Source organism: Endocarpon pusillum (genome assembly GCF_000464535.1).
Source record: "Endocarpon pusillum Z07020 unplaced genomic scaffold scaffold242, whole genome shotgun sequence".
NCBI lineage: Eukaryota > Fungi > Ascomycota > Eurotiomycetes > Verrucariales > Verrucariaceae > Endocarpon > Endocarpon pusillum.
In genome coordinates this window covers 1-12,263 of record NW_006916189.1, presented here as the reverse complement: position 1 = coordinate 12,263, position 12,263 = coordinate 1, and the positions used below count along the sequence as shown (strand labels likewise).

Below are 12,263 nucleotides of genomic sequence, written 5' to 3'. Positions count from 1 at the left end.
AAGAACGATGTATGGCAAAAGTACGCTGCTGTCACCGCGGCAGCGTTTGCAAAAGAACTATTGTCGACTGTCAGTCCTACGGCGGTGCATGTCACACGACATGCTACGGACGCCATGAGTAAGTCCCACTCGACATCTTCACGTTGAACTCTAAACGAAACCATTGTTTCGCATCAGAGATAACGAGTTTTCGTGTCTCTGCGCACTCCTACTTTGTTTGTGCTTAAAAAACGAGCATGTTACGATCGATTTGACTCAGCAAGCCCTTCCGGGGCTTGAGGCCAAAGAGGTTACATTGACGGGTGGACGTCGCGTTCCATGATGTGAAAGGGGGGTGTTGACCGCTGCTGACCACAGATATAGATCATCGAACACACGAACTCCTTGGCGAAGGCATCCAGCTTCAGAAACAAGCCATCGAGGTACAACGCGAGCATTCCCATAAATCTGAAGTACGGCATCTAACCGAGCGTGAACAACATTGCCACCAGGCTTTTAAAACAAGTACTTATGAACGGTACAAAAACATCAATCCAAAGAGAGTTTCGGGCACATGCCGATGGTTGCTCAACCATAGTCAGTTTCGAGCGTGGCAACAAAGCCGCTATCATGATCTCCTGTGGATATCGGCCGATCCGGGATGTGGCAAATCCGTCCTCGCCAAGTCTCTGGTCGATCATGAATTTGGCGATGCAGATCAGCATAGTGTCTGCTACTTTTTCTTCAAAGACAATGAACGCCAGAACAACCTTAACACTGCTTTATGCGCCGTTCTCCACCAACTCTTTGATCACCAACCGTCACTACTGCGTCATGCGCTGCCCGCATGGGATAAGGTCCAGGACAAGATACAGCAAGAAAGTGAGGAAATGTGGCGAATTCTCCTCGCCGCGGCGGCCGACCCGTCAGCTGGACCCATCGTATGTGTCCTGGACGCATTAGACGAATGTCAGGACAAGGACCGACAACAGCTCATCGCTAAACTTTGTGATTTTTACCAACGGTCATCGCCCGCGCTGTCGGGAGGTCGGCTGAAATTTTTGGTGACAAGCCGACCTTATGACAATGTGCAGCGCTGGTTTGAGGAGAATACGTCACATTTGCCACAGATCCGGCTGCGAGGAGAGGACAAGAACGACCAGATCCACGAGGAGATCAATCTGGTGATGGACCGACAGATAGACAGCCTTGCAACCGAGTTTAGGCTTTCCGGAAATCACCAAGAGAGGCTACGACAAAGCCTACGACAGATGGAACATCGCACCTACCTCTGGCTCTATCTGGCCATGGAAGACATACGGACCACGTATCGGGACAGCCCTGATCCCGAAGAGGAGCCCACTAACACTCTCCCTATATCAGTAGAGAGTGCATACGAACGCATATTGGAAAGAATTACCGAACAACAGAAGTCCCAGGCGCGAAAGATCTTGCTCATCATCGTTGGTGTGCGACGCCCATTAACCATTAGCGAGATGAGCCTGGCGTTGAATGCGGCCAGCGCGCACGAACTAGGTCAATCGTATATAAAGAAACCAAACGTGCAGCATCTGGAGAGACATATCCGACAATGGTGTGGCCTCTTCGTCTTTATCAAGCATTCCCAGCTCTTTCTCATCCACCAAACTGCTAAGGAGTTCCTTGTCGCACATGGCTCCAATTTCAGTTCTATGTCAGGCTGCTGGAAGTCAACATTTTCCCAGACGGAGATTGAAGGTGAAATGGCGAGACTGTGTGTGACGTACTTATGTCTCCGTCAACAAGATCGCAGACCTAGCGACGAACGCCGCCAGGGTTACAAGCGCGCCGACACCAGAGTCCCAGTGGTCCCGCGGTCAACTTGGGAAGGGCAGAACAAATTCTTTGAATATTGTGCTGAGCATTGGACATCGCATCTAAGAGAGGATGTTGTTACCAAAGACAGGAAAGTACTAGATCGAGTCCTACTCCTGTACGCAACAGATACGGATCAATTTCATGCATGGTTTCCCATTATGTGGAAGGCACTTTACCCATATCAACGGACAGCGGAAGTACAGATTCAACATGTGGTTTCCATGAGTGATCACGCGTTCGTCCTTAATGAAATCTTTCACAGGGCTAAATTCGAGCTGGAGGCACGGGATAGCACTGGTAGAACAGCATTACATTGGGCGGCTGAAAGAGGTCACGAGAAGGTGGTGGAGATGTTGCTGGCTAAGCACGCGGAGGTAAATGCTCAAGGTGGATACTATGGCAATGCACGCTTTAAGATACTTATAAATTACTATTATTAAAATCTAAACTAAATAAAAAGAATATTAAAGTAGTTAACTTTTACTTATTAAGAGTATTAACTTTAATAATATTAGATTATAACTCTTAAATAAGCTCTTTTTATTTTAAGGAATAAGCCTTTTAAGTAATTATTATGCCTTAAGCCTTTTAAAAAGACTTAATTTACAGATCGGAAGAGCGTCGTGCTTAAGTATCTTAGTATTAATATATATAAAGAGTCTAAAAAGCCTATTATAGCTTTTGCTTCTTAGACTTAAGCTTTTAAAACGTATCCTTTAAATAATTCCTATTATATAGAATACCCTTTGCTATATAGTACAAACACTTTAAGGAATGTAATAAAAAGAAACATAGTTTCTTATTATAATTATATACTAAACATGATATATTAATACAACAACCCTAAAGGGCTATCTTCTTAGACAAAGCCTGACACTAAACACAAGACTTCGATTTGCTAATGCAAGATTCAGATAGAGGCATCACAGAAGGAGAAATTAGAAAACCCTAAGAAGTTACAACATACTCTTTTAGCTTGTAGGACCAAGCTAAGGAGAGGAGGGGATAGTATTATAGCACGTGAACGCACTAGGCACCAACAGGCCTTAGAGGCGGCACGGACCCTGTGTGAGGAGACCCTGGAACTAACTAAACCCAAAGGGCTTGGCGAAAGGACACGCTTATGCGGAGACAACTCTGAGCAAGGTGTTTATGAGGAGGGACTGATGAGCAACGCTCATGAGCGCTTATAAGTGAGCGGCTATAAGCACGAATCTCTTAGCCTATATAAGCACGCTTATTTCCCAAATAGTTTTATAGTCTTCGTAGTTAACTTATGTTATCAGCTTATACTTAAGTTAAAGACATCTTAGTATTGCTTCCTGCACTTCCTGTTTTACCCAACTGGGCCTTTAGACCTAGCTTCTAGTTGAGACTTGTCTTAACTAGTTAAGCCCTAACATCTTCGCTTTTAGATCTTAGCAAAAATAGCCCGCTTCATAATTTAAGAGACTTGTCAACTATCTATTGTTTTGCTAAAATGCTTTAATATATTACTATATATTGTATCTTACTCCTTTTTACTAGATGTATATCATCGCCTACATAATCGCTAGTAGCATATATTCTAATATATACGTTAACTCTTATAGTTTGCTATTATTAACAGATATATTTAACTTCTTTTTTAGAAGCGTTATTACATCTATATTAGTCATGAGATTAACTATAATCATATCCTAGGGCTTAACGAGCTTTGTCACTATACTGCTTATTTATATTATAATTAGAATTGCCCTGTTCTGGCTTTATGGAAGATATGCTAATAATAGTCGCCTGAGCTAATCATCTCTATCACTAGACTACGCCCTTAATGCAGCCGCTTAAGGAATTAAGAAGACAGCGTCGTTATCTAAATTGTCTAGTACTAGCAATCATGTCCCCTTTAACTTATCCTGGAGCTATCTTGCCACCAAATCAAATATGTTCTCTTTCAGATCTTTGCGGCCAGGAATCTTTACCTGCTCTGCTATCTCGCGGTATCCTTGCTTGATTCGGTCGGTATTGCTTGCATGAATCCAAAACATCCACGTTTAAGGGGACTATTTACAGAGGCGATGGTAATATTCAATGCCGAGCTAGGACTTACTATAGGCTTGTTATTAGATGGTGTCTGACAAAGAATAATTAACTTACCCGGCTCTACTAATTCCTATAAGTACAACTCTTAACACCGCAGGTTTACACTGTTGTTCGATACGTTCTAACAGAGTCCTACTATTATATGACGTCTCACGGTTAACAAAATTAACGTTATAACAGAAAGGCACTATTAATAATGGCGATAGTAGAGCCTTAGGCTATTCAAAAGTAATTAGACAGAGCGGGATTAATATTATTAATAGATTTGAAAAATATTGCTTACAAATATAAAACTTATTAATTTGTTTATAGAGCCATATAGATACCTTCTCTTTATAACTAGGTCTGGCTACTCTTACCTTAATTAAAGGTAAGAGAGGCAGTAACAGGTCCAAAATTGTTCATCACGCCCTCACCTTGATGGATGTATTATGTGCTGTTGCCTGTACTAATATTTTGTTTACTATTGCTGTAGTTGTAAAAGCTTAGTTTATTAGCTTCGTCCTTTGGTAGTGATAGCGCCAACGAAGCCATCTCTTTGGCAATTTGTCCGAGTCTCGTGTACAGTGCTAGGCTTGCCGACTTCACTACATGGTAGTTGACCAGATTCTGTGCATCCTCTGTGATTGCCCTCATCAACTCTTCGACTTTGCTCCCCTTGCTTAGTCGCTGAGCCACCATGCGATACCGCTCGTACTACTAGTCATCCTCGCCCGGGATCGTCTCTTGGAAAATGGTGCCCAGTTTCTCAGCCTTCCTCTTACAGTTGTTAACAGTCTTCACCAGACCTTGGGCAGTATCGGCGGGTAAGGATTTTTTGATTGGCTCGAAATGCTCGTGACAGGTTTGGAGAATGTCTCGAAGAATGGGTAGTCGATCACCCACGGTTTCGAAGGTCTCGCTGAATTTGAGGTCTTTACGTGCACTCTCCCAGATCTTGACTGAGCCGTCGATGATTGCAATCACCGCACTGATGCCGCCAAGCACCTCAAGCCCTGACATAATAGTGGATTATATACTTCTCTATAAAAGAAAAACTCGAGAGGAGGATATCGTAATTATTTACTTGAAGAGTGAAGAGATCACCAGCCTGCTAAGCCCCTTCAGGCCGACTCGCCCAGCTACCCATGATCGCAGCTTGCGGGAATGTCTCAGGGCCGAAAGTTCGACCGCGACTTTCGGCCCCGGCAGAAGTTCGGCATGATTTAGTGTGGGGGTACCACACAAACTTGTGCTTCAAGATAGAAGTGCTATCCCCTCCGTCCCTAGGTGGTCCAATTAGCGTCTTGGCGCAGAATAAGGTTTTTTAGCCGCATATGAGCGTCACAGCTTTCCACTGCGCTTTTTATAAATAAATTTTCAGCCACTTACTATGCTACGACCACAGCGAAATACGCAAATTCCTCTGAGATACAGAGATAACTCACCTCCGTCAATACACAGAAACAACAATCAGTCAAAACAGTCAAAAATTGGCTCCAAAAGCGTTGATCGAAATAAAATCGATCAAGCCTTGGCAGTGATTGCCCCGACGCCAGAATGCGCAGATGAACCCTCGACATTCATTTCAACAGAACTCCCTCATTTTGAGGCCAATTACGTTCGAAATCGAGCAGGAGCTTCTCGATACACTAATCTATCTCAATACACTAATCTATCTGAATTGGGCTTTTTTCAGCTCTTTTTTAGCGATTTCGTAGTGGAAATCCTCTCTGAAGAAACTACAAATACGCTGTGTTCAAATTACAAAATCCTCCTTTCCTTAAGAAATGTTACTGAGTACCTATTACGCCGGCAGAAATATGTATATTTATAAGGATAAATCTCTATTTTAGCTTATACTATTTAACAGTACAAACGGATTATTAGAAATTACATAATCTAGATTAATTTATAAGTCGAGATTAATTTAAACTTATTTATCGCTTTTTTAATACAAATAGTGCTTCTGCGCCTCTAAATACACCCTAATTTTATTGAATTCAACATATAGCTAACTTTATTTAAATTACTTATCAAAATTTCTTTTATCCCTTCTCTTATATCGCTATTAATAAGGCTATAGTCGCCTTTACAAGCTATTTAAAATATATAATCAAGCTAAAGAACAAGTCGACACATGTACAAGCACAGGATTATTTCACTTTAGAATAAATAAAGTTAAAACACTTAAAAAAGAAATAAAAACAAGCTAGTTATGCCTGCGCTTTATAGGCGCTAAACACACCTTATTAACATTTATATTTGTGCTTATTTTATGCTTGGCTAAATAGCTTCTAAAATAGCTCAAATTCTACGTTTATTTAGATAATCTATTTCTAAATATATCTGTTATATAGTGCCTATTAACTATAAGAGTTTATTATATAGGTATAACACATAAAAAGGCTAACAGATTTCCTTTATATCTTTAGAGCTATTTTAAGCAAAATAAGCTACTATAAGACTTTATAATAGCAGAGGTTATTAATAATAATACTCTCTGCTTTGTTTAGCAAGATAATAAGGCTATTAGCGCTATTTTGACTGCTTACAGCCTTTACAAGGTTAAGAATAAAGTTCAGTATATATAAAGATGCCTAAAAATAACATTTAAAAATTAACAAATTGTACTGCCTGTTTTTGACAGTTAACTATTCAAAAAGCTCTTTATTCTAATAACTATTAATAAATATAATCACTATATAAAGGGCATGGACTAAGCTAATCAATTACACGCAAGTTTTATATGCCTATTACGCAGAAAGCTATGTAACAAGGTAGGGAGTACTATAGAAGCAGGAGAGTTACGAAGAAGCTATAGAAGGCAACTATATAACTATGTCGATTAGTATAATGAAGACTAAACTATCTAAGTGCTATAGAGGCGAAAAGCGAGGTATGACGCTCAGAGCGCCAAGCCTGCCCTAGTCCTCAGCCCTAATACCCCTCTGGGCCATTACGCAGGTTATGTTGTAACAATACTATTGTAAGCAGAATTATTAAATATAGTAGCCCTTATTTTTCTTTCTTTTTAATGTTACTTATACTAATACATATCTACTATAGAAATAGAGTAATAATGCGCAGAATCACGATACTTATAAGACCTTTATAAGCGCTCTATATAACTAATTACTATATTTAAATAATCTAAAAAAAGAAGAACAATCCTAGCCTTTACCTATAGTAGTCTCTCAACGCCACTATAAATGCGTACAAGAGAAAACTCATAGTCAGTGCGAATAGGGAAAGCTTCACAAGCCTGGCTGTGTACGCAAAAGGGCTCCCAAGCGCAAATTCGGAACAAATATCACAGAAACAGCTGTAAATGGCGCAAATAAGGCTATTTCTGGTGGGTCAAGGACCTATTTCAAATGCAGCAAGTGCCAAATTTGGCTCTGTATCGAAGGAAGCTGTTGGCAACAATATCACCACTCAATTGGAGTCAATTGCTAGATAGAATGGCCTCAATTCGCCCAAAAGAGACGTTTGTTGATATTTTGTGCCCTTCGTAGTGATCGACAGCGCTAATTGGACCATTCTACACCCCTGTTCAGGGACGGAGGGGATAAATTTATCAAAAGAGATCACAAACAAGAGAGGCCCACAGCAGCCGCCGGCAGGGCCTCTGAGGAAGCTGAATCTACGCCATGGTACGCCTCTTCATAACCTGCGGCTTTCCTGGAAGCTGAATCTACGCCATGGTACGCCTCTTCATAACCTGCGGCTTTCCTGCGCTCCGGTGCTACTCACACAATTGTTGCCACTACTCCTCGTCCTCTTCCTCTTTTTCTTCCTCTTCTCTGGTATCTTGACGCTGTATTGACGACGAGCTTTCAGTAGAAGCGCCTTCTTTCCTTATTGCTGCTCTCGTCATCCCAGCAAACTCAGGCATTGTTGACCATAGTGGAGGAGCCTGACCGTTAGACTTCTGGAGTCTTCTTAGCTCTCTCTTTTCAAGAGCATCCTCCTTTAGAGCGTTCTTCTTGCTCTGCCACTTCAGATACTCTTTATATTCGGCCATAGAATATTTAGGCCTAAGAACAGGCGCAGGCCGCAATCCGTCGTTTCGCCCTGTCTCATTCTCCTTGCCCTTCCATACTGCTCCACTACGTTTTCTTTTTCCCTCTTCCGGACGGACCAGCTCAGGGCTATCCTCTGGAGAAGGACTGCGACGGGGTCGTGATTGTGGGCGTTCAGGGGTTCGAGCAGCCAATTGAATAGAATAAAGACTGGGCCATGAAGGCGTTAATGGCGTAGTTAACTGAACAAAAGAAGGATCAGGCTGTGAAGACGCTATCTGAACGTTCTTTTCTTGTTCTTTTAGCTCTCGCTCAGAGTGCTCCGCAGCCTGAACGTTCTTTTCTTGTTCTTTTAGCTCTTGCTTAGAGTGCTCCGCAGCAGTCATTCCTCAAGCGTTCGCCTTATCATGACCCCTTTTCTGTCGAATATCATCACGTTTTAAGATAGGATCTGGTTGATTAATAGGTAGTTGTTGTCGCTGTAAATGCTGTTTACTAATCTCAACAGCTTACTGTGTAGCCTGTTGATAAAGTTGCTTAGTTTGAATACTAAATCGGTCTTTTTCTTCATTTCTAAGTAGCTGCCAAATTCTTGCTATTTTCTCCTCTTGTCGTTCTTGCTGTCTTGAAGAGACATTATAAGGGGGTGGCGTTTCTATCTCCTCTGCGTATTTTGGCTGCCAATTTGTGAAATTAATAATAGAGCTGTATATCCACCAGCGCGGATGAATAAGAAAATAAGGAAGAGGTTTGCCGGTACAAAAAGCTTTTGAAAGGTAATGCTTACAAGCAATACCAAATTAGAGAAGAATCTCGCATTGACAGCTATTTGATGATACTTGTAACATAGCTGTCGCTTGATTTAGAGTATATCATTCCTGTTGTAATAGATTCAAAGCAAAATTTGAGATATTATATCTCAAATCTGTAAAGGCATACGCCTACGCTAAGCGTGAGTATTTCCGAAGAGAATCTTGTTCATCTACTGCTAAATCTCTGAGGATAGATTTGACCTTTGAACAGAGTCTTTTAGCGGAGTCCTCTAATGAGAGTTGTGTATTAGTGACCTCACGCATAACATGGTGATAGGACTCTCCTCGTTGACTGCTTGTGGAGCCTAGATTTGGGTATTGATAAGTGTATAAATAAATCACTTGATTCTCCTTCAGCCCTTATGTTTCCTTGATATACTTACATTTAGCAGGATTAAGCTTATTCAATAGAGCTTGTCGATTATTTATAAGCTCCTCCTTCGTTATAGATTTGATATAGGTCCAGGCCCGCTCTTTAAGACTAATATATTTAATCTTCTTTTCTTCGTCAAAATATCTATCGATATCCTTCTTACTATATTTGCTAGATCGTCAAAATTTGGTTAACATAGCTTTAATAGCATGCTAATCGTAAATTTGAACTATAGCATTAGGAAATGTCTTTGAGACGGAAGCAAGAATGCTACCAGCTTGATCTTTGAGAACCACGCGAGGAGGCATAGCTGCTTCTTCATCCTCTTTTTGAAAACAGTACGCTTTAAGACTCTCCTAAAAAAAAATATGACTCCTCGGATTCAGAAAGACAGAAGGAAAAGGCGATAGAAAGGTCTTTCCCGAACTTAATACACTCACAGTAATAAGGATTAGCATACGCAAATTATTAGTACTAAAAGTGCCATCAATCACACAGAGCTAATCAGCAACAAAGCGCTTTGTTGCCCCCAAAAGAATAAGATGAGTAAACCAGATTTAGACGAGTTTTCTTCTAGTCTCACGGCTAAAGCTATCCTCTTCAATATTAACGCGAGTTTGATACACAAATTCGGCGTTATAAAGCGCTATAAGTAGTCTACCAATGGTTTTAGGAGCTGCCTTATCTCCTCTTATATTCCTTACAGTATTATAATACTGCTTAGCCGTCGAATTAATACCATATTCCTCCGCTACTTTAATTACTTAATGACTGGTTTGATATGTCATAATAGCTTGTCAATAACGAGTAGCAACGGCTGCTAATGTCTAAAACTCAGAAAGAGACCGCATATTAATAGGAAACATTAAAGGATCATCCACAAGCGGATGACCTTTATGATCAAGAGACTTGATAGCGAGAACAAAGCGCTTGACTCCTGAATTGCGCTTACCAACATTCCGCCAGGAAATACAGACTTCCTAAGGACAGTCTGATTGATTGACAGCGGTGAGGTCCTTGGTTCTTCGAGAGATAATCTTGCCCTCCATGTCTCTCTTAATTCTATCCTCTAAGTTGCGCCAGTTTTTTGTTTTGGAACATGAGGACCTGCTTGTGAAAGTTCCTCCCAGCAGCAACATCTCGCGAGAGATCATATCGTCAAGGATATTCCAACTAGGGTCAAGAGAGCGATTGGACTGAGGAACCATGCGGAGCACCGGCTGTATCTCGATACACGTCCTGGCCATCGTGGTTGGGCGTTGCGCGTGGACGAGGCTGACTCTTCTAAGGACTGGCAAGGTATAGGGCGAGCAAATGTGATTGGAAATTACAGGACATATTGGACCGAGCCGTTACACATTGTGCAGAATATTTTGAGATCTTCAAAGAATTATAGCATTGATGTGCAGGCCTCAACAACAAATGATGCTAGAGGAAGTCTTTCTTACCACGAGTGGAAGGTTTGCAACGACTTTACCCTTGTTCCAGCTGGTACGGTAGAATTAGAGACAGCGCTGGAGGATCGGATCACCAAGAAAGATCTGCTTAATTGGGACAACACCAATCATGCATCGACTTGGCAACGATATTGAGTTCGAAGAGATTAGGCTCTATCTGGAAGCTTTACATGGTGCCGAAAGTCGCGGTCGAACTTTCGGCCCTGAGACATTCCCGCAGCTTGCAGGCCGCAAATCACGTGGCTTGTTATGGATGCTGATAGAACCACGTCGAAGATGATCGGCGGTGTTGTGGCTGGAGCATGCGTGTCTTTACAAGCTACCTTTTCTTGCCAAGCTGTAAGGGTTTGATACAATGCCTTCTAGAAGTACCTTGCCACGCCATCGAAATTCTCTTGGAAAATTATAATTGACCCGCCTTGCTCAGTTGTGTCTTCAATCGGACACTAATCTGGTATAATATGTCTCTTTCTACGATAATGACAAATTCAAATGGGGAATTAAGGACACTGGCGGCAAGAAATTTCTCTTAGTTCAATATGGACAAATGACCACCGCTCATATATTATCACGTATTTCTCCCACCGCGTTGCGGTATAGCTCTTCTCTAGCTGCCAGGGTCTACATATATGTTCGGATATTCGATTCGCAATATCTAAATGGGAATCGTCACACTTTGTGGTGAAGAATTAGGCACCAAGCCCTAGGTATCTGTTTCATTTTCACCATGAAGGGATTTTGGAGGGTTGTTCACTACATCGGGATGTGGGTTAGTTTTTCGATTGGGTTCTATTAACTTCTAAGCTGACCTACTGTTCCAAACCCTTGTGTTAACTACTAAGTTATTCATAAAGTCTACAGGGAAATGGCTCTCTTCATCACAGAAAGTCATGCTGGTCTCGCCGACCACAGAATAGATAGGCTCCTACGAAAGATCTCCTCTACTTTGAGAAAAGAGACGTAGTCAAGGCAAATCTAAAGCCAATGCTATGATATTAATGCTAAATGTTAAAACATCTTATATTCCTACCCTGTGTCAATCCAACCCCGATCTAGCAAAGAGAAAGCAGTTGTGAACAGTAGCCGCGTGATTCTTAAAGTGCATAATACCTTGAAGGACCTCCTCACATTGCGGGTGAGGACAAGGTATGGGCTCATTCGAAGCCAAAAATCGAAGATGTTGACGCTCAATATGCTCTTATGCTTTCTAGGGCTGGCTGAAGCAGAAAGTTCGTGATTTATAAGGTAACCCAGCGTTCCTAAGACAGAAAAGGCACTAGGTACTTATGCAGATCATCAGGAATTAACTTAAAGGTGAGCCTATGTCCGCCTGCTACACTTTCTTTACTGTCTCCTCTAAAATTCTCTAATTATAACAGAGTTTTGATTTCTTCTAATATAGCGCTTTTTATACTTAGTAAAAAGCGATTATAACTTTAATTATATAGCTATAGTAGTTAAGGCTAGCTTTCTTTATAAGATTAAAGAGTTTACTATATAATATTTAAGTAATATATCTTTATTCTTCTAAGTTATATTTTATTATTTCTAATATTTAGCTATTTCTCTTTAGATTAAGTAGTAAAAGATTAAGCTATTTATTAATATCTTAAGTCTTAATTTTTTTAAAGAATTACTTTTAAGATTCTTAAAAAGCTGATTTTTAAAGTCTAGTCTTTTAATAATATAAATTAGCTTT

General features: G+C 40.9%; 3 protein-coding genes across 3 annotated transcripts in view; 1 reads left to right on the top strand and 2 right to left on the bottom strand.

Moving 5' to 3' along the window:
• EPUS_05670 (uncharacterized protein) overlaps window positions 1-2,276 on the top strand; it is a gene marked incomplete at both ends in the record, with an annotated part of 3,099 nt that extends 823 nt beyond the window's left edge. Inside the window, 2 exons of the mRNA XM_007803502.1 lie at window positions 44-118; window positions 364-2,276. Coding sequence (XP_007801693.1) covers window positions 44-118; window positions 364-2,276 — 1,988 coding nt within the window. The remainder of the gene's footprint in view (window positions 1-43; window positions 119-363) is intronic.
• Window positions 2,277-4,617: 2,341 nt separating this feature from the next.
• Window positions 4,618-4,920, bottom strand: EPUS_05669 (uncharacterized protein; the record flags this gene model as incomplete). The annotated part of the gene is made up of 1 exon (XM_007803501.1): window positions 4,618-4,920. The coding sequence occupies one exon, from the start codon at window positions 4,918-4,920 to the stop codon at window positions 4,618-4,620; it is 303 nt and encodes a 100-aa protein (XP_007801692.1).
• Window positions 4,921-7,666: 2,746 nt separating this feature from the next.
• EPUS_05668 (uncharacterized protein) lies at window positions 7,667-8,308 on the bottom strand (the record flags this gene model as incomplete). The annotated part of the gene is made up of 1 exon (XM_007803500.1): window positions 7,667-8,308. One exon carries the CDS (start codon window positions 8,306-8,308, stop codon window positions 7,667-7,669), a length of 642 nt encoding a protein of 213 aa, XP_007801691.1.
• Between the last annotated feature and the right edge of the window lie 3,955 nt (window positions 8,309-12,263).